At 40.0% G+C, this 22,965-nt stretch overlaps 1 protein-coding gene and 1 non-coding gene across 2 annotated transcripts; both read left to right on the plus strand.

Annotated features, from left to right (window-relative positions):
- Positions 1–290: 290 nt before the first annotated feature.
- trnae-cuc (transfer RNA glutamic acid (anticodon CUC)) lies at positions 291–362 on the plus strand. Its single transcript has one exon. It is a non-coding gene; the product is annotated as a tRNA-Glu (tRNA).
- A 2,065-nt stretch (positions 363–2,427) lies between these two features.
- idh1 (isocitrate dehydrogenase (NADP(+)) 1) lies at positions 2,428–22,521 on the plus strand. The gene is made up of 9 exons (XM_088353061.1): positions 2,428–2,567; positions 4,423–4,551; positions 8,753–9,044; positions 12,947–13,049; positions 14,998–15,175; positions 16,148–16,299; positions 19,461–19,601; positions 20,568–20,730; positions 21,779–22,521. Exons 2-9 carry the CDS (start codon positions 4,430–4,432, stop codon positions 21,870–21,872), a joined length of 1,245 nt encoding a protein of 414 aa, XP_088209187.1. The 5' UTR covers positions 2,428–2,567; positions 4,423–4,429; the 3' UTR covers positions 21,873–22,521.
- Positions 22,522–22,965: the final 444 nt, after the last annotated feature.

A 22,965-nucleotide genomic window follows, 5' to 3' on the forward strand; every position in this document is an offset into this window, starting at 1 on the left:
TCTATTTCTCTTTCTCTTTCTGACTCTCTTCAATCTCTCTTCTTTCCCTTTTCTATCTGTTTTCTCTTTCTCCTTATCTCTTTATCCGTCTGTTTTCTCTCCTTCTTTCTTCCTTGCTCTCTATTTCTCTTTCTTTTTCTGAATCTCTCTTCTCTCTCTTTTTCTCTCTTTCTCTGACTGTTTTCTCTGTCTGTTTTCCCTCTTGCTTTTTCTCTCTTCATCATTTCTCTCTTTCAGTCTGTTTTCTTTTTCTCCCTTCTCACTTTCTCTGTCCATTTTGCCTTCCATTCTCCCTGGTGGTCTAGTGGTTAGGATTCGGCGCTCTCACCGCCGCGGCCCGGGTTCGATTCCCGGTCAGGGAAGTTCTTTTGCCCAATGTCGTTGTCACAATATGTTAACCCATTTTGTAACAACGACAATAAAGGCATATTCTATTCTATTCTATTCTATTCTATTCCTTGCTCTCCATTTCTCTTTATTTTTCTGACTCTCTCTTCTCTCTCTCTTTTCTCTTTCTGTTTTCTCTCTTTCTCTGACTGTTTTCTCTGTTTTCTATCTTTCTTTCTCTCTCTTTCTCTCTCTCTCTATCTCTCTCCCAGTATCTGTCCTTCTCTTAATTCTTTCTCTCTTTTCCCAGTCTCTCTTTTTGATTCTCTTTTTCTCCCTTTCTTTCTATTTTCTCTTTTTTTTTTACTGTCTCTCTTTTTTTTCTTTCGTCCTCTCTCGTTTCTTTCTCTTTAATTTAGTAGTTCAGCCCCTGAGAGTTGTTCTTCTCCCATGTGGCCCCAGAGCTAAAATGGGGTTGAAACCTCTGGTTTACAATAAAATGGTCGATGTATCCAGGGGCCCACTTTCTTGCATCCAGAGAGGAAAGTGGATTCAATGCGAGGAAAGCTGCTGACATCTAGTGGTTTAAAATATAAATACAAGTATTTTCTGGTTAAGTCACATTTACTGTGCGCCAGGGGTCTCAAATTTAATTTTTTGGGGGTCCGCCGGAGCTAGGGTTTAGGTGAGATCAATGTTCCCTGTCATTTTCCTTAGGGGTCTGAGCGTTCACACAAAGTCGGTGAGCAATGCTTGAAACAACAGTGAGCAACGGCAATCCCAAGTGTGGCAACTAAGTTATTATCAAACATGTCCAAAACTTGACATTTTGCTGAGTTTCTGGCAATGCAAAATTATTTTTCTCTTTTGAATGAATTGACTCATGTACGATGGCCTACAAACGTCGTTTCTTCTTACAATTCTTTCACAAGATTTTCATTTCTTTTTTTTTCCTGGTATCTTTTGTTGCATAATACTAACATTTTTCAGGGCTTATTTAGTCGGTTGTGAGATACAGAACTGTACTGAATCACATTTTTGAGTGGAAGTACAATGTTGGCAACAAGATTCACTTGATATCATTGGAAATTATTTGAATGCAACACAAACTTTTTCTTCTCTTTTCTGTGTTTTTTTCTCTTTTTTTTCCTTTAAAAAATCTCATTGTGCTTATTTTTTTCCGAGCTGTTACTTTTTTATTTTTGTTCTCTATTTACTTTTTTTACTTTGTTTCTTTCTTTTCTTTTTTTGGGGGCTTTTTTTCTAAATTGTTCCCTCTTTTTTTCTTTTCCTTTTGTTTCCTTTTTCTCAGTTTTTCACTACTTTTTCATTTTGGTATTTTTTTCTTTTTTGTTCTATTCCCCACTTTCTTTAAGTCATTTTGTGCATAATCTTACATAATATTTGGTCATGTTGGGATTAAAGAAGCAAAAACTTTTAGTGAGCCGAGCCAAACAAGCCGGTTCTCGACAAACTCCACTAACTTTACTCAACTTTGTTCTACTTCGACTCGACTTCAAAATACTGCTGTCTTGGGTGGAACACATTAGGAAGCAGAAAAAAAGAGGATGGGGGTAGAAATTTCATGCGCTTCCCCAGGTTGTTTTTGTTAGTGTAGCCCATGCTCGTCCCCAGGTTTTTTTTTGTTAGTGTAGCCCAAAAATGATAGAGGAATTATAGGCCTGTGTCAAATAGAGTCCAAACGCCCACCCAAATCCCCAAAAACATGAAAAAGAGAAGAGTTTATTAGTACTCGAGGAAAGAGTGGTTGCTTTATGACTTTAAGCCAGGAGATGGCGGCAAAGAGCAGCACAATTTCAAGTTGCGGACACTGCCTTTAAAAAGGGACAATATTTTTGCTGCACTTACTGTACTTGTTAGCAGAATATAAAAAGGTAGATACATTTGTTTTATTTTTCATTTATTTTATATATTTTTATTTTTAAAAATCAAAACGTTCGGGGGAGGGGTCAATAATTTTGCAAGTCGCCATAAACTAGCGTCGCTTGGATGCACGTCGAGAACACGCCCACTCCTTCGCAAAGCCTTTTATGATTGGCTTTCAGCTCCTTTTCCCTTTCCTGATTGGTTGACATATTATCAAGTCAACTCGAATGAGGAAACCGGCCACCCGCTTGCCCGTCCGTGTGTTATTTCTCCAAAGTGTCGCAAGTACACTCATCTCTTAAATTTTTTTCGAATTAAACTGCTTTCTTCATCCATTTTGACCTCAAAATAAGGTGAGTAAAGGTAGCGTTTTCTGTTTCGTTGTCGTGGTAAGAGGACGGACAGAACTGCCATTTCTATTGTTAGCCTCGGTTCTCCAAAATGAACGGCGCCTATTTATTCATAAGTAACGCTCCGGTATATTAAATTGACTAAGTTGTTTTTTTAAAATGGATACGTACCGTATGGTTTGTGTTTGGACGTTTATCAGTTATCTTTTTTACATTTTATACTCTCCTTTTTCTGATAGGACTTCGACTTCCGGTTTGGGCGTTCCTTCCCCCACAGGAGACTTCGTTTAGTTTAAGGGGAATAAACTTTCACGTTTTTATAGCTTTTAATGGCGAGGTAAACTTTCGTTTTTCGAACTGAAACCCAAATATATTTGAGTGTGAAAGACCAGAATTTTGGAAAATATCACGACTTTGACATAATGTTATCTTTGGTTATCAAAGTCGGGCTTTAATGCTGAGTCATCATTACAGACTATGAATGAGCCCATGGGCGTGACCAGCCTGTTTTTTAAGGTGCTTAAGCCCCCCCCCGGAATGATTGCGTCAATAAAACTCTTTTCCTTACTAAAAGACAGGATAGGCTTAAATATACTGGAAAACATTTGCTAAACTGTTAAAAAAAAACAACTAAAAACGTGAACATCGCAGAGTCTCATTTTCATCTTCCAATCTTATCTTCATCTTCCAGTCTCATCCTTACTTCCCGAATCTCAATGTCATTTTTAGAGTCTCAATTTCACTTCCATTGTTTTTATTACAATATGACAACAAAGTAGTGATCTACTAGTGATCCCGAGAGCCACGAAAAGTGGGGTTCCGGCAAATCCTATTAAGTACATTCTCAAAATAAGGCGTTAATTGGCATGATTTTCTGATTACCCATTTCTGGCACGTTTCCCTTCTTTTTGGTCAGTATTTTTTAGTATTGGATGTTATTTTTGTACAGTTAATTTCTTTTCAGAATGACATGTCTAAATGTAGTGGAAGCTAGAGCTCTTGTTGGTGATAGGATTGAGTGGAGAGGTGTTGTGAAAGGATAGTAGGATGTTTGGACGGGTTCTATGATACGGCAGGGGTAAACCAGTGAAAGCGGGCGGACCTGCTGTTGAACAGAAAAGTGTGTTGTGACATGGTCGCTTTCTTGTTTACCGTTTCATCTGGAAGGACGAAAGCATGACCAACTTGGATGCAGAGGGGCTTAACTTGTTTGGGCATTTGGGTTGGCCATGTTCCCCCAAAAATTTGGTGTGTTTTTTGCTACCTTTTTCCTTTTTTTTTTTCTTTTCTTTGTTATTGTATGTGTTTGTCTTGCTGTCGGTCACCCCTCTTGAGGGATATGACCAGGGTAGATAGATAGAATGATGAGGTTCGTTTTTAGCACAAAATTTGACATTTTAAATTATAGAAAAATTTACATTTTAAATAATCAAGACTAACTTGTCCTGATGTTCTTTTTACCATATTTTTCTCTTGAAAGTTTTTATGACATGTTTATGTCTAATCTCATTGTGAACAATGCTCACTATGTTGTTATCAATGACGATGAAGACGATTCTATTACTAATGGATACACTGTGAATCACAGTATACTGCGTTAAAGAGGTTTTAGCTTGTGTATCAATTGCTCAAAGACACTGTTGCTTTTTAGCCGAGGTTTGGTCCTGCTTGTATCAACAATTTGTGATTTTTGTGCCCGGGTTTTGGTGTCGTGTGCATTCGATTTGGTAAAACCCTATTGAGCCGGGGTTACTACTCTAAACAATGGCTTCTTTGTTACAAAGGAGGGTGCAAGAATGTTAACGATTGTGCACATACGACAACCCCCGAAGCACTCAGGATCTTTGTGTTTTTTCAGATAAACAATGGCTGGAAAAATCAAGGCTGGTTCCGTGGTGGAGATGCAGGGTGACGAAATGACCCGGGTCATCTGGGAGCTCATCAAGCAGAAGCTTATCTTCCCCTACCTGGAGTTGGACTTACACAGGTTATCAATTCGATTAAAATTATCTGTAAAGACAATAAAATCTCCTCCATTATCCCCACCCAACAACCCAAAACACTTGATACAGAGACACACGGAATGGTTATACAACACAATAATAATCTGAAAATGTAAGCTACATGGTGAGAGATTTGTCTCAAAAATCGTTACACATATATTTGTTTATCTACTCAAGATCTTCAAATCATATGTTTTGATAAATACACAAAAATCGCATATGTCAATCGCAGAGGTTATTTGTGGCTCTGCAAAATATATGATTCACACCTGATTTCATCTTTTATTGGTACTGGAGAAATGAGCGGAACAACTTCTAAGAATTCTTCCCGTGCCTGCGGAAGAAAAGCAACCCCAGAGCATGATATTGCCACCACCATGTTTGACGGTGGAATGTGCAGTGCTATTCTTAAACCAACGTAACGCTTTTCATTCAGCCCAAAAAAAATTCAATTTTGGTCCCATCTGAACACAGCACATTGTTACACATGTTATTTGTCTTTTCCATTTGGCTATTTGCAAATGTTAAGAACATCTCTAACAATTCCTCCAGTGCCTGCTGAAGAAAAGCGACCCCAGAGCATGATATTGCCACCAACATGTTTGACGGTGTCGTGTTTTCAGGGTGATGTGCAGTGTAACTCTTACACGCTTTGCATTCAGCCCAAAAAGTTCAATTTGGGTATCTTCTGAACAGAGAACTTTGTTACACATGTTATTTGTGTTTCCCATGTGGCTATTTGCAAATGTCACCTGATTTCCTCTTTTAATGGTACTGAAGAAATGTGAGGAACAACTCTTAAAAATTCTTCCAGTGCCTGCTGTAGAAAAGCAACCCCAGAGCATGATATTGCCGCCACCATGTTTGACGGTGTCATGTTTTCTGGGTGATGTGCAGTGTTACTCTTACACCAAACGTAACTCTTTGCATTCAACTCAAAAAGGGTTATGTCATTTGTGTTTCCCATGTGGCTTTTTGCGAATGCTCTGGGGGCTTTTTTATGGAAATCTTTCAGAAAGCACTTTCTTCTTGCCAATCGTTCCATAAAGGGCAGATTCATGCAGAGTATGACTAATCTTTGTCTTATGTAGCTCTGTATGGCCGCAGGTAGTCTAATGTGATCCTGGGCCTCTTGGTTGCTAGCAATTTAAGTGTACTCCATCGAAAATGGCCGAATTATTGTCGTTTGAGTCTCTGGGAAGCCTTCGCTGAAGTCCTTTAGCTTTCTCTTCTTGACCCACGTTTCCCCGCAAGATGGTGTCTCGACTCCTCCCATGGGCGTGCCAAGAAAGCCCAACGTGGGCTCCACCACTTCGCCGCGATGTCTGGAAAACTCAAAACAACGTCTACGTCATCAGGACCTTGTTCTCAAAACATCGCCTGCCGTCCTCCGTTTGAGTCCTGTTATCAAAATTCCCTAGTCAAAATATTCTGCATTTGGAACAGCATGACCTGTCATTGAACTACAGCCCAGTCAGTGAATATCTTGCATTAAACTCTTATCTCTCATCTCATCTCATTAGCCGTACCGCTTATCCTCATTAGGGTTGCGGGGGGCTGGAGCCCATCCCAGCCATCTCCAGGCAGTGGGCAGGGGACACCCTGAACTGGTTGCCAACCAATCGCAGGGCACACAGGGACAGACAACTCATTCGCTCATTCACACCTAGGGACAATTTGGACGGGCCAATTCACCTTAAATGCATGTTTTTTAGAACATGGGAGGAAACCCACGCAAGCACATACAAACTCCGCACAGGAAGTCTGGAGCTGGATTTGAACCCACGACAGGTTCCCATGACATGAACTGTGCCGCACAAGCGCTAACCACTGCACCGCCGTGCTGCCATGCATTACACTCAATAAATGTAAATTGTATTCAATGGTATAAAATCCTTCAGTCTGTTCATGCTAGTTTTATTCATGCACAGAGAGCGAAGTTACATTAAACTTGAATCTTCTTCGACACATATTCCACGTGTCTCACTCTTACCTTTAGCGCTAAGTAGCAGGTTTAAAAGTATGGGGGAAAAAGTCGCGGCTCATAGTTCGAATTTTATGAGAACGAGAAGTAGTATTCTGCTTGAACACTGGACTTTGGATGCCAATTTAAAGCAACTTTTATTAATGTTTTGCTTCGTTTATATAATCATTTCCCTTTTGCCTTTGCTCACTCATGTTTCATCCATTTGGCTGTTTATTGCCACGCCAGTCCCTCTTAATGGTTAAACTATATCAATCATACCCATTTTTTGACGACTACAATCCTAAAAAAAATGTTGAGGTGCCTATCTATCATGCATATCTTTGGCATTCAATACACAGAGACAAAATACCTGTTGAGCCTGATCTGGTTGTGAATACTTACCTGGATTTGGGTCTTTCTTCAGTGGTGGGTAGAAAAAAGTAGGTGAAAGTTCACGGGTTTATTCAAGCAGAAAAACTTGTTTTTTCTTCATGCAACATGTCCGATTTTGTGAGAACTACAATTAGCAGAGAAATAAGGTTCGTACTTGACCTCTTTTTTTGAATGCTGCTCCAAGACAGATCTCTAATCTCTGGGATTTTGTAGGATAATAACTTTAATCTCATTCTAAAACCCTCTAGAGCGAAGGTAGTTTATATTATATCCTGATATGAATGATGAAGATTGGCACACTGTTTTGTTTAATCAAAAGCATAAGAATTTAGTCAGAATATTTGTGGTTTTGCTTTTATACACACGGTTTGTATGGGTGCTTGAAAATACTTTAAGTTTATTGTTGTGTTTTCAAGGATTAAAAAGTGCTTGTAAATGCTTGAAATCGTAGCATTGTCTCACAACAAGTCTGCTTAAAACTGATGCTGAAACTGCGCTCTGGTGGCTAAGCTTTGCCATTGGATTTATTCTTCCCTCGTGATTGACTGCAATAGGCATTAGTCTGTATGGCATTGTCCTATGATGCTTCATCGCCCCCTACAGATTGCGCCCAAGAGGACATGCTAAACCTAAACAGGGCACTATGAAATGTGTACGAGTGCAAGAATTATGTATTTATTATGGGCCATGCCAAAAATTAAGGTAGCATCCCTTTTGGTAATTTGTAGTGGAAAGAATTTCCTGCAACTGAAAATGTAATCTCATGCGATGCCATTTTTCTCAAACATTAATTTCCAATTTAATCCAGATCTAAAACTCGAATCTCTTGATAAATTCACACGCAAGATTACAATTTGCTTACGTAAATCGCAGTTATATTTTTGGCTCTGCAAAATATAGGATTAACACCTGATTTCTTCTTTTAAAGGTCCTGGAGAAGTTGAACATTTTACTTTGAAAGTCCTTAAAAAGTGCTTGAATTTGGGCATGAAAATGGTGTATAAAACCTGTTCATTGATGATCTAAGACTTGCGGCCCGGGCCCTAGGATAACAGTTTGAGGCCCCTGCCTTAATATGAAAGTTAAAGGGAAATTGTGTGTTATTTTCCAATTCGATGTCACTGTATTTTGTCTTGCTGCCAAAAACGAATGCTAAAAGCACAACAGAACAAGACAAAATACTAAAGACTTTTAAAAAGAAGAGAAATAAGAAAATAAAGAAATAAATACGAAAACAAATTAAAAGAAAAGAAAAATAGTTTAAAAAGATGTGTGAAAAACATTTAAAAAAACTCATGAAAAAAAATTAAAATGGGAAGAAAAAAAAGACAAAAGAAAAAAAGGACAAAAAAGAGAGAAAGAAATACAACAGAAAATTGTATTTTAATTCTTTGTTTTTGTCTTTTATGTTTTTTATAAAATATTTTCAGTATTATTTGTCTCATTTTAATATGTATTTTATTTATAATTTTTAGTCAAATGAGAGAATATTTAACATAAATAAAACATTTTTTTTAACTATTTTAAGTATCATTTGTGGTAAAACATTTTTTAATGCTAATTAAGCAAAAACATCTAACAAAACAAGAACATTTTACTCAGATTTTATTTTAATAAGAGCATTAAGAACAAAAATGGGCAAAATCAGAACCCTATGACCAATGCAAATTCGAGAATTAACGTTATAGCGAGGGATTACTATATTTAAAACTGACTAAATGATTTATTACAAGTACCACCTACAGCGTCATTTTTTTACCATTTTTATACAAAAGTTTTCACTCCCAATCCTTTTCACTGACTAAAAACGTTGTTTACCCGTCCAGTTATGACCTGGGAATGGAGAACCGCGATGCTACGGACGACCGCGTGACGGTGGAGGCAGCGGAAGCGGTACAGCGCTACAGCGTGGGCATCAAGTGCGCCACCATCACCCCGGATGAGAAGAGGGTGGAGGAGTTCAAGCTGAAGCAGATGTGGCGCTCGCCCAACGGGACCATACGCAACATATTGGGCGGCACCGTCTTCAGGGAGGCCATCATCTGCCGTAATGTTCCCCGCCTGGTGCCCGGCTGGGTCAAGCCCATTATCATCGGCAGGCACGCTCATGGAGATCAGGTAGATGCTTTGTATTTTTCACATTTGGCACTCAAGAGGACAGCTTTATGAACAATTATTATGGGCCATGCAGAAGATTAGGGTAGCGTTTCCCAGTGGTAAATGGTAATGCACAGGTGTCAAACAGGCGGGCCAGATCAGGCCCGCTAAGGGATTGAATCCGGCCCGCGAGACAACACTCAGAGAAGTGCAAGAGAAAAACAAGCTGCAGGTTGAAATATGTCAACTTGATGTTGCCAAAGCCAGGTGCCTTGAACAAAGACACTGTACTCGTATTTCTTTCTCTCTCTTTCTTTTCCACCCCTTTTCTCCAACTCTGTGTCTCTCTTTCACTCTCTGTGTCTCTCTTTCACTCTCTGTGTCTCTCTTTTTCTCTTCCTTTGTTGCTCTTTATCTCTCTGTGTCTTTTAACCTCTTTTGCTTTAACTTCCTTTTTTCTTTTTCTCTTTTTTCTCTTTCCCTTGGCGCTTTCTTTTCTCTTTTCTCTCTGTCTGTCTATCTATTTCTCTTTCCCTCTCCCTTTTTTTTGCCCCTCTCTCACGACTTTTTATCTTTTGTTTCTCACGCTCTCTCCCTCTCTCTCATTTTCTTTGTCCCGCCCTCTCTCCTTTTCCCTCCCTCTTTCTCTTATTTCTTTATCTCACTTTTTCTTTCTCTTTAATCTACTAGTCCGACCCCCGACAGAATGTTTGTTGTATTGTGTGGTCCCCGAGTTAAAATGAGTTTGACACCCCTGTGGTAATGGGAAGAACTTCCTGCATCTGAAAATGTAAGTTACATATTACTAGTCATTTTATTCAGCACCTACACGGGGAAATATTTGTTATTCATGTACTGTTCACATCCACAAATAAATGTGTTTTACTCAAGATTTTCAAATCTTATGTTTTGATAACTGCACAAAAATTGCATATGTCAATCGCAGAGATATTTGTGGCTCTGCAAAATACATGATTCACACCTGATTTCATCTTTTAATTGTACTGAAGAAATGTGAGGAACCACTCTTAACAATTATTCCAGTGCCTGCCGAGGAAAAGCAACCCCAGAGGATGATCCTGCCACCGCCATGTTTGACGGTGTCGTGTTTTCAGGGGTGTATACAGTGTTACTCTTACACCAAACTTAACGCTTTTCATTCAGCCAAAAAAATCAATTTTGGTCCCTTCTGAACAGAGAACCTTGTTACACATGTTATTTGTGTTTCCCATGTGGCTTCTTGCAAATGCCCTACGGGCTTTTTTATGGTAATCTTTCAGTAAGCGATTTCTTCTTGCCACTCCTGCCATAAAGGGCAGATTCATGCAGAGAATGACTAGTCTTTGTCTAATGCAGCTCTGCATGGCTGCAGGTCGTCCAATGTGATCATGGGCCTCTTGGTTGCTTCTCTAAATAGTTTAGAGGGACAGCCGGGTAGGTTTGCTGTGGTTTCGTGCTCTCAGTTTTGGTATTATTGCTCGCACAGTGCCGCAGGAGATGCGTAAATTGAATTTCATTACTGCTTGAGACTTTCCGACAACTCTATCCCTGCCTGGTGTGTTCTTTGGTCTTTATATTTCTGTCTCTTCTCAAGTGTCTACTTTCACAGACCTTTGAGCCCATCACCTGGCAGGTGCTTTCTGTTTGTCTTTCCTAGTCATATAGGTTGACGTCAGATCATTCAGAAGTTGTTAGGGAACTGCTGAAGTCAGTTGGCTCAGCTCAGAGAACAGGTGGCCAATAATTTTGCAACACTTGCTTTTATTTCCTTTTTTTTTGGTAAATATAACATCTCATCTCATCTCATTAGCCGTACCGCTTATCCTCATTAGGGTCGCGGGGAGGCTGGAGCCCATTCCAGCCATCTCCAGGCAGTGGGCAGGGGACACCCTGAACTGGTTGCCAGCCAATCGCAGGGCACACAGGGACAGACAACTCATTCGCTCATTCACACCTATGGACAATTTGGACCGGCCAATTCACCTGAAATGCATGTTTTTGGAACATGGGAGGAAACCGGAGTGCCCGGAGGAAACCCACGCAAGCACGGGGAGAACATACAAACTCCGCACAGAAAGTCTGGAGCTGGATTTGAACCCACGACAGGTTCCCATGACATGAACTGTGCCGCACAAGCGCTAACCACTGCGCCGCCGTGCTGCCCTAAATATAACATATAATTTGTAAATATTTTTTATTCCACTTCATGATTGTCTCTCATGTTGTTGATTCTTAGAAATTATTAGCAGTTTTAAGTTTGAAAAGTGGCAATATGACAAAAGGTTCTTGGGGGGGGCACTTTACCTCCTCAGTGCTGAATATTGCCAACCATTATCTCATTTGTGCCTCCTATTTCAGTAAACCACGTGCAGGAGCTGAGAGTTGCCGCGTCCTGCTTTGAAAAGCTTTGTATTCCTTAACGTGTTCATTGTAGCTATTATACAGACATTTAAGACTGAGAATAATGACAATAATTGGTTGGCGTTGTCTCAATTTCACATGACAGGTACAGAGCAAGAAATTCACTGTCACTCACATCGTTCTTTTATCACTGATCATAAAAACTAATATTTCAAAAACTAGACTTTTGAACCATCATATGGTTCACAGATTAGTCAACAGCCCTATGGCCTCAGGGCCAGAGCTGTATCTAGGTGAAGTGTCATGAGGCGTTTGATTGCATAATGCATGTGAAAAGTAAAAATGGATGGTGCGGCAATAGACACTGTATCAGAAATTAAGTTTTTAGGGGTCATCATAGACAATAGATTAAGCTGGAAAACGCACATCAAACACATACAAACTAAAGTATCTAAAAGCATTTCAATCATTAATAAAGACAAATTCCTTTTAAATTATAATGCATTGTATTTTTTATATTCTTCTCTAGTTCTGCCGTACTTAACCTATTGTGCAGAAGTCTGGGGCAATCATTCCAAAGGTTCACTCCAGCCCCTTTTTATCTTCCCAAAACGTGCAATTAGTCGCTGGTTCGCGCCTCACCCGAGTCATACCTAAGACTTATAACATTGGTAAAATGGCGGCGCCCTCTGTTGGCTGCGGCTGCATCGGCTCGCTACAACGGGTCAGGTGTATCGACATTTCGTTCTGTGTACATTGTTACAAAGAATGACAATACAAAGGAAATTATTATTATTATTATTAATTAGAACCATATCTTGATCATACTAATATTTTATTCCTTCAGTCCAAATGATTAAAATTAGATGATTTAGTAAAAAAAATTCACATCACAACTGCTATTTAAGGTCAACAAAAACATAGTGCCAGAAAACATCCATAAATTATTCATTCGGAAAGAGTGTAATTATAATTTAAGGGGCTGTAGTCAATTCATAATCCTTAAGGTGAGAACCACCAGGAAAAGTATATGTGTGTCTGTGCGCGGAGTCAAACTTTGGAACAATGTACAAGACGAGATCAAACAATGTCCAACTATTTACTTGTTCAAATTTAAATACAAAAAACATTCCTGGCGGAATACAGAGATGAAGAAAATGGAGTATGAGTGATGCGAGCGATTGGGAATAGTGCGTCTAGAACTTTGGTTAACTTTGTTGTTATTGTTGCTATTGTTATATTAAAAACTCTTATAATTAATATAATTACTATTGTTGTTATTATCATTGGTGTATTTAAGAGTGATGATGAAGGGGTAGGGAATATAAGCATCTGCTTCTTACTACCCCTTTTCGAACATATTATGTAAGATTATTTTGTTGTTGAGTTATTGTTTTTGTTCTGTTTTTTATTTTAGTGTTTGAATAAAGATTTCATTCATTCATTCATTCATTCAAAAGCTCTCCAACCCGAGTGCCAAAAACCCAACTCGTATATTTAACATGAATATAAAGTTTTGTTTAAGTCGTTCTTTTGAAAGCCTTTGAACGTTTTCCCTTCAGTACAAAGCAACGGACTTTGTGGTTCCCGGGCCAGGCAAAGTGGAGATGATCTACACGCCTGCGTGCGGCGAGCAGGTCAAGTTCCTCGTCCACAATTTTGAAGGTATGTGCTGCATTCAAGTCCTGTAGCTCGCAAATATATTTACCGATAACCTGCCTTACCACAGCTAAATGCAAATACTTATTTCAATTAATGTCTTCAATTCATTCTCTTATAACAGTCTGCTAGCAGGAATTCAATCAAGCATTCACTTTGCAGGATTTGTACGGGGTCTTGTACTTTTAAGGGGGTCACAAAGAGTATGATGGGAGATGGACTCCAAAAAAGTAGGAGAAAAAAAGCTGCTGATGCTACTGATCCGGGTTTTTAGTAAAAAAAAAAGTTGCCTAAAACGAAGCCGAAATTGATTTTTTTTTTAAACATTTCAAGGGAAATGGTACAAAGACACAATAATAAAAGGGGAAAAAAACAAAGTTCAAAGCATGAATAGGATACAAGAAGATTTCTCAACATTCACACATTTCCCGGAGTACTGTGCAAGCAATAATATAAAAATGGAGAGATGGCATAAAACCACTGAAAACCTACCAGGGACAATCTACATAAGACAACTACTAACATGTGAAACAAGGTGCTCCGGTCAGATGAGACCAAAAGAAACTACTGAATGCTGAAAATGTTCCGTTTGGTGTAAGAGTAACACTGCACATCACCCTGAAAACAGCATCTCCACTGTCAAACATGGTAGTGGCAGCATCATGCTCCAGGGTTGCTTTTTTTCTGTTGGGATTAGAAAGATCATTAGAGCTGATAGGACGATGGATGGAGCGATTCTGGCAGAAAATATGTTGGACTCTCCTGTAGACCTGAGAATGGGGCCCAGGTCCCACTTCCAACAAGACATCAACCCAACAATGGAACGCTTTAAAAATATTAATATTTAGGTGTTAGATTCACCAAGACAGAGTCCGGACTGAAACCCTTTTGAGCATTTGTGGAAAGATCTGAAAAATGCTGTCCACAAATTATATCTATAAAACCTTAAGGAACTTGACATGTTTTTTAGGTAAGAATGGGCAAATCTTTCTATTTATTTATATATATATATATATATATATATATATATATATATTTATATATATATATATATTTATATATATATATATATATATATATATATATATATATATATATTTTTTTTTTTTATTTTTTTTTTTTTTTTATAGCGAGCGGCTGCCTTTTCTAGAAGCTGCCCTGTTATCTCTCACTTTTTGTGATTTATTGTTTTATTGTCTGCTCCTGTCTTGGGTGTTTTTCTTCCCGTTTGACAACTACACTTTGGATGACTTTCTATCCTATGGACATGGGTTTTAGCGCACAAAAATGCGTTTATTCGAGGAATCAACTCCCTGCCCTGAAGAATTCTCGTGTCGGCGTGATGAGGGGGCCTATGGTGGAAGAAGAGCCGGAGCTAGCTAAGCGGCTAGCGGCGTTATAAGTCTTCGGTACCATCCGTAATCATGGTAAATGTGAACTCACTACCAAATAAGACCAATGAGTGCTGGTGGAAAACATCGAACCGCACAAGGAGCGCAGTTGCTGTGTTTTGCGGAAACGTGGCTCACGTTTAGCATTCCGGACGCTAACGTGTAGCCACCCGGAGCTACCTGGAGCAATCCGGCTTCAGCGCCGCTATACAGAGACACGAAAGCCTGGGGGAATCGGAGAGGAGGCGGACTCGCTAACACAAGGTGGTGTATCCCTGGACACAAGAAAAGATTTCCATCTGCCTCAGGGATGTCGAACTTTTGGACTTGCGTGTGACTTCATCCACTCCGCAACAAGCACCCCTAGGGCATCATGTTAATCTGTTAATAAACAACGGGGTAGACTGCTGGAAGTGTGAATTTCCCTACGGGGATGAATAAAGTATATATCTATCTATCTATTTCGAAATGTGCAAAACTTAGAGAGACATACCTAAAAAAAAAACTTCGTGCACCTGCTGTTTACAATATCTGTCTAATCATTTTCCTATGTTTTTGCATAGGCACCGGCGGCGTGGCGTTGGGGATGTACAACACAGACAAATCCATTAGGGATTTTGCTCACAGCTCCTTCCAGATGGCTCTGACTAAGCTTTGGCCACTCTACCTTAGCACCAAGAACACCATCTTGAAGAAGTACGACGGCCGATTCAAAGACATCTTCCAAGAGATCTATGAGAAGTACGAACACACTCACTTTTTCTGTGTCGCCACCTTGGTAGTATAAGGTTGAAGACGCTTTTGAAGTTTTTTACTCGCGGCTGCCACCTCCTGGCTTGTGTCATCATTGGAGCCTCTGTCAGCTGGTTCATGATGCGCGTGCAAGTACGTGCATTTCTTAGATGCGCTTGAAAAAACTTCTGTTTTTCATTTTTCTTGGGGTTTGGGTAGGAGTCTGAAGAAGGCCTCTTCTTACTTTCACCATGTTTTTATTTTCGGAGGCTCGCAATTAAATTATTGAGATTTAATTCTATATTAGTGTTTAAGGAGGGGCTTCTTTAAACTTCTGCAAACACACCCAGGTGCTATTATATTTTAATTTTGTATTTTTGTATTGCCTTAAACTGCACTTCCGTGACTTTTATAAGAATGATTCAATTTATTTGGTCCCCTGAGGGAAGTTTATTTTTACTGACTGTACCGGGGGGCTACAGTCGCAGTAGAGCGCGGGACAAATATTAAATTTACAGCACCTGGTATTCCCAAGCGGTCTCCCACCCGAGTACCAACCAGGCCTGACCCGGCTTAGGTTCTCAGGGTGGTAAGGCTGAGAGCATGTCACGATTATGTTGAGTAAAATAACATCGGGATGAGTTTTGTCAATATTTTCTTTGTTTAATGATAGTCAGGAAAGACGGCTACTGTGGGTGATATGCGAGTGGCGCTCGGCTTTGGCGACATCCAGTGGACATATTTAAAACTGCAAGTCATTAATTGACGCTTATATTTCTCTTAAAATGATGTGGCGGTCCACATTTCTCCGGCAGGACATGAGCTTAATACATTTTTTAAGGACACCTCCAATGATGCACCCTGCCTTTATTTTTTAGAGATGTTACTGTTGTTGTTTTGGCACTGGAACTACTTCACACTCAATCACTTTTTTTCTTTTGGGTATTGCAACTCACATTTTTTCCCCCGCTCGCTCTACAGGGAATACCGCGCTAAGTTTGAAGCCAAAGGTATCTGGTACGAGCACCGATTGATCGACGACATGGTGGCCCAGGCCATGAAGTCGGACGGAGGTTTCATTTGGGCCTGCAAGAACTACGACGGAGATGTGCAATCCGACTCTGTGGCTCAAGGTTAGCCTAATTGACAACTCTACTCTATTTTCGGGAATATACAGTGGAACCTCGACAATAATCCGTTCCAGAACCCTGTTCGAAAACCGATTTGTTCGATCACCGAAATCGTTTTTCCCATTAAATATAATGTAAATTGTTTTCATCCGTTCCAACACCCTGAATGTTTACCTTGAATGTTTAACGTAAACATAAAGCTAACCCAGGCTAATCGTACGTCCGCGTTATCGTAATCTTCCGTACGAAAGATTACGCTAAAATGAACGTGTAAAAATAAAAAAATCAGGTCATTTACAAGTCATTTAGCACCCGGGCCTCCACAACAGGTGGTGAGCGGTTCATAAATATGTGCTTGTTTTAGTGATCACCATCTTTAATGGTCACATAATCAGTATGTGACATAAATAAAGGTAAGCTTAACAGAAAATGATGCAGCTGTTGGCGTGTTGCTCGCGTAAAATGCTAGCCCTACATTTCTAGACTGCAGCGCCTGGGCAACTGCACTGTGGTGAATAGTGCCAGATTGCAACACAGAAGTGTCAGTTTATTTCCTTGTCATTGGTCGTTGCCGTGGTAATGGACCATATTGCATTCACTTATCGTTCCTCAACCATTAAAGGAAACGTCAGCAACCTGACATTGACGCAGATGATACGGAAAAAGAAGTGAAGTGTTTTTGATTGACCCCTTTACTGCTGATGAATTCAGATGTGTAAATTGAGGACTTGATTTGTGGGTCATGAAGTTGAAATATCATGAGTATGTTGTGAATATTGAATGAAAGCACTGTCTAACCTTCTGTTTTGCTCCTGTTTTGTATTATACATCGATCGCGATCTACAAGTGGATCACATTGACAGTGTGGGTAGATCGCAAAGCATTAACAAAATAAACATCAGCCTATCGCCTCCTCACTATAAAATATTTCCCTTGATTGAAATACAGGGCAGCCAGTTTGACATCTGATCATTTTTGACACACGGTCAAGTTAGCGAGCAGTCCATGCTATGGAGTTGCCTAGTTAGCCTCCAATTTATTCCTTCAGAAGAAAAGTGCTTTCTATTCTTTGAGACGAAGTACCATCTAGCAGTCAAATCCACTATGACAACTGGGACGTCAAATAACAAATCAGTCTTCCAAATACTGTGTACAAAAGTTCTAATTTATTACATGTGTATGTTTTTCGAGATAATATTAAATCTTTACTTAAGATGTATGCGTATTTGATGATTAAAAGCGCAAATTACATTTGCAGCTAAAGTTATATATTGTCAAAAGTATGATGTTTGAGTTCATCAGTAGGCCTTATATATGGAAAATAATAATACTAATTCAATTAACTATAAGTATATGTATGAATTTCAATGATTAGCACAAATGTGTGTATTTGCATCATTTGAGTTTTGATTTCATGCTTTTCAATTGATTGAACTACAACAGCATTATAGTTCTATTTCCATTTTTTGGTTGCGGGTGGATCATTTCTGAAGGTAGCTAGTATGCTGAAAAAGTGTGAGTACCTATGGGCCCCACGTTCAATATCATAATATAACATGAGCTGTTTGTCTCCATCTACTGAGTACAATAGATAAGGGGTCAGTGGTATGAGTTTGTTCAAATAAAGACCCCCACAGCAAACACACCTGATCAGTACGGTTGGGCGATACCGGGAATTTGGGTATCGATCTGATCCAAGTAAACACGTGGTAGTATCGATCGATAGCGATATTTTCTTCTTGGAAGTGTCATGAAAATGGAATAATTGAGAGAGTTAACAATCACGATAAACACAGCACTGGCACTGAGGGTTTTTGTTCGGGAACAGTCATATGTTTACATTTCGATTGCAGCTTGTTGCTGCTCTCTGCAAGGTGAGGTTTTTCATCTATTGATGTAAATTTGTAGTGTTGCCTCTTTACATTGAAAATGACATCTGGAATTGTCCTTTTCTATAGTCTATAAATTTTAAAATCTGGTAGGGGAGGGTTCATAGATTTTCCACTTTCCTCTGTATGCCAAGCAAGATGTAGCAGAAGGTTGGCTAGGGAGAGATGCTATAAGTGTGCCAGAGACAGAGAGAGAGAGAGACCGTGAGAGAGAGACCGAGCGTTTCGGGTATCGCCGGTTAACAGTTCTTAGATTTTCAAATTATTTGAGTTGTCTTTATTCTCATTGATATCAACGTACCGCACATTGTGTTCTGCAGCAGACGGCACTCAATAACAGAATTCTATTACTGGAGGCAGGGTAGGGGGATTTGTGTGTTGGGTGGGCGTGACTGTCTGTGTGCGCGACTGTGATAGGCTGGTGTATAGTGTCAGTCAAACAGTCGGGTCAGACAGGAGCACAAGTTAATGAGTCCACCAAAACAAATTGCGAAGCACGGCAACAGCTGGTATTTTAGCGGCTTGTTACATTGAAAAGAAATTCATCACTTAAATCGGACACTGGTGGAAGTTAGAGTGCAAAGAAATGGTGATCACCATTGGGTGCTCGGCGGTATGTTATCGGGTCCAGAGAGAGCCTGAGGCGGCGTTGGGAGAAGGCAATAGCGACGCCGCAGGTCTGGCCTACTGCTGCTAAGCTACTTAACAACTCTCACAAGCGCTACCCTTGCCGAGCCTGTATCTCACCGATGCCACATCCATCACCCATGAAACGGATGACCTGGCGCTACAACTTGTTGGAAACCTCTACATATCAGACAGTTGGATTTTATTCATCACGGAGATCTGGCTCAATTCAAGGATACATGATGCTAGTGTGCAGTTAGCCAGCCGCTTCCTAAATCGCTTTCCTACTCTGAATGGAGAAGCCCTCCAATTTCTTTGTACTTTCTGTATAATGACAATAAAACCATTCATTCAGCTGCAACTCTGTGTTATATTTGTAGATCTAAAGTTGTTTTTTAGTTACAGTCGTATACTCTCAGTCAAAAAAAATGTCATCTCAAAGGTAAATTTGACCCTTGGGGGCCTTTGTGAGGGGGCGTTGCTACTTCGTGGAGTTTCACATTTAGTGAGGGGTTCTGGTCTCCATTAACTGCGATAACCGCAGGTTTACTGTAGTATCAATTTGATCCAAATACTTGCTCATTATCCATAATGTCAGTTTTTGGGATCGATCCACCCACCCCTACTGATCAGGCCTTTGACTTTTAGGCTACGGCTCTCTCGGCATGATGACCAGCGTGCTGATCTGTCCCGACGGAAGAACGGTGGAGTCCGAGGCGGCGCACGGCACCGTGACTCGCCACTACAGGCAACACCAGCAGGGCAAAGAAACCTCCACTAACCCCATCGGTAATCAACAACCGTGTGATTTTTGTGTCTTTTTGAGAGGAGAATTGTTCAGTGGCTTCTTTCAGCTCAGCCAGATGGCCTCAGAGGTCTGTGACTAGTGGAGAAGAGACAGCATTATACCATCCAGGTCCAGGATTAAGTTGTGAAAAGTTCAAAGCAGGAATAGGATTTAAGAAAATGTTGCCCTTTCTGAAAGAATACCCCAAAAAGCCAGTTTTGCTTTTGCAGGATGCCACATTGTTGACATTTAGAATGTTGAACTAGGTGCTCTGGTCAGATGAGACAAAAATTGAACTATTTTGTCCTAATTCAAAGTTTTACGTTTGGCGTAAGACTAACACTGCACATCAAACTGAAAACACCATCTCCACTGTCAAACATGGTGGTGGCAGCATCATGGTCTGTGGTTGCTTTTTTCAGAAGGAACTGGGAAGATCATTAGAGTTGATGGGAAGCTAAATGCAGAGCAATTCAGGCAGAAAATCTGTTGGACTGTTGAAAAGACTGGAGAATTGGGTGCAGTCTCACCTTCCAACAGGACAACGACCCTAAACATAAAGCAAAATCTACAATGGAACAGTTTAAAACCAACCAAATAAAAGTGTTAGAATGGCCAAGCCAAAGTCCAGACCTAAATATTATGCAGCTTTTGTGGAAAGATCTGAACAATGACCAAACCTTAAGGAACTTGATCTGCTTCGTAAGGAAGAATGAGCATATATTTCTCCAAGATGTGCAAAACTTTCCTAAAAAAAATTTTTTGTCTGTGACAGCAGCAAAATCAGTTAGTATTAAGTCAAAGGGGGAGTACAGTTTTGCAATGCCTACTTTTGAACCTTTTGTTTATTATCACATGATAAAATGTTGAATCGATTGGGTTTCTTTTCATCTGTAAGTTTGAAGCCTGAAATATGGAAATTCTTGGAGAGTTGGGGGGGCAATATAGCATGTTTTTTCCCTCCGCAGCCTCCATCTTTGCATGGACCCGAGGCCTCCTCCACCGGGCCAAACTGGACAACAACGCGGAACTCCGTGTGTTCTCGGAGTCGCTCGAGGCCGTTTGCATCGAGACGATCGAGGCGGGCTTCATGACCAAGGATTTGGCCATCTGCATCAAGGGAATGACAAAGTTAGTCTGCCTTCTCCAAAGAATTCTGTTTTACTGCCACTAGTGTCCCCTTAAAGAACTGCAGTTGTATGCAGCAACTGCATACTCAAACCATTTCCTTGGGAGCTAGGGTAAGGTTGGGTCGCAAGGGGTTTTCACAAGAAAGAAAATGACATCTAAAAAATATTTGGGTTGGCCATGGTCCCCAAAAATTTTTGTGTGTGTTTGTGTGTGTTTTTTTATTTTTATTTTATTTTTATTTTTTTCCTTGTTATTGTATGTGTTTGTCTTGCTGTCGGTCACCCCTCTCTTTGAGACTGGGAGGTCGGTGGTTCGCGCCCCGGCCGAGTCATTCCTAAGACTTAAAAAGTGGTCGGCGGCGCCCTCTGTTGGCTGCGGCTGCATCGGCTCGCTACAACGGGTCAGGTGCAATCGACATTTCGTTCTGTGTACATTGTTACACAGAATGACAATACAAGGAAATTATTATTATTATTATTATTGAGGGATATGACCATGGTAGGTAGATAGATAGATAGTTTTATTGCACGACTTTATGAATTAAGGACCCGATCCACTTCAATTTACCGGAATCTTTGCCGCCATCATGTGGTCGTTATGAAAAACTGCAATTACCTTCCGGTTCTTTTCCACAGAAACCATATACAGTATCTTGTTATCAAACATTTTTGAAAAAGCACCAGGAAGCCACTAGGGACCACCAAAGACCCGTATGTGGCTCCTGAACATGTTTAGATGGTGGAAAGGTCCACATTTGTTGGCGATAGAAAACAGCTTCTTCTGTGTAGCCAATCAGAATGCAGAAAATGCACAATGGTAATCCATGAAGAAGCCAGTAGTCTCTGTAATGTGTAAAAATCTACCACCCAAACATAACTTTAAGAAAAGGGGAGTATATAGTGAAAAATACACAGCGATATCTGGTTTATGATACGATAATGAATCAAGAACTCTCGGGGGGCATATATGCTGCATAGCAAATATCTCAGTGTTAGCATTTACATCCAAAGCATCATCCATTTCCTCAAACTTCTTCCTGTGCTTACAGCGTGACACGGGCCGACTATTTGAACACGTTCGAGTTCCTGGACAAGTTGGCAGAGAACCTGAAGGCCAAACTGGCCAATCAGCCCAAGCTTTGATGCACCTCTACGTCATGCAATCACACACGTACACAAATACAGGTACACTAATCTTTCTGGAGGTAAGACAAGCAGGGTGTGGACAACAAATACATTTATTACCTCAAATACGTGCGTGCACTGCACTTTAATCGAGTACTAATGCACCGAGAGCCATTTTTCGCTGTGCAGACCTCTCTGAAAAACATTGTTTTTAAAGTGAAAAAATCAATCTGGAGCGCCATGCTTTTCTTTGTATTGTCAGCTGACAAGCTCAAAACAAATGGACCGTTAATAGTTTTTAACCACTAAAGTTTAAATGCTTTTTACCTTTGAGATATTTCTATTCTTTTTTGTGTTCTCTTCAAATCCTGCCATTGAAACTCAATAAACATGTCCATGTTTAAGCTTTTTATTTTTTTGTTAGTTTTTGCAAAGTAAAACAAGTGTGTCCAAGAATTAGTTTAAAATGTGTTCGCGGTTCAGTCCAAATCCCTCCCATTGATCTGCTCATTACAGGGTTTGTAGGGGTACTTGAAATCCTTGAAAATGCTTGAATTATGTTGATGTGTTTTCAATGTTTGGAAAGTGCTTGTAGATGTTTGGAATTGTTGCCATGTTTCTCAGCTGTCTGACTCGATGGACCAAAAATAAAATATGCATATATGCATTTTCTTCTCTTTCTGTCTTGCACTCTTTATTTCTTCCTGTTTCTTTCTGTCTCTTCCCTATTTCTCTCTTTATAAATATTTCTCTCTCTTTCTTCCTTTCTTTGAGTTCTCTCTATTTATTTTCCCTTCTCATGTTTACTAGTTTTTTTCTACCATGTGGCCCCCAAACTCAAATGAGTGAGCCATCCCTGCTTTAAGCGATAAGTACAAAACATTGCTTCTTCTTGATGACCTCGAGTGAATGAGCAGTACTATTTGCAGACTCTAGATGTCAGCAGTGGCATGTATCACTATGTGGGATTCTCTCACAAGAAATGCTTTTGACTACGTTAGTAATTTGGAATTGAATGTTTATGTATTCCCCTCGCCACTTTATTAAATGAGTTGAGTGAGTCCGTACTAGCGCCATCTGCTGGAATAAATTATATTGCATTTAAGTGTCA

Source organism: Urocampus carinirostris, chromosome 14, assembly GCF_059441175.1.
Source record: "Urocampus carinirostris isolate Australia breed hairy pipefish chromosome 14, RoL_Ucar_1.0, whole genome shotgun sequence".
Classification (NCBI taxonomy): Eukaryota; Metazoa; Chordata; class Actinopteri; order Syngnathiformes; family Syngnathidae; genus Urocampus; species Urocampus carinirostris.

What these genes read in the sequence shown, in the direction of transcription:
- idh1 (XM_088353061.1), top strand. Translation starts at nt 4,430, where the DNA reads ATGGCTGGAAAAATCAAGGCTGGTTCCGTGGTGGAGATGCAGGGTGAC. An exon ending in GGCACGCTCATGGAGATCAG is followed by an intron (nt 9,045 to 12,946) that starts GTAGATGCTTTG and finishes TTTTCCCTTCAG; the next exon opens with TACAAAGCAACGGACTTTGT. An exon ending in TGCATCAAGGGAATGACAAA is followed by an intron (nt 20,731 to 21,778) that starts GTTAGTCTGCCT and finishes CTGTGCTTACAG; the next exon opens with CGTGACACGGGCCGACTATT.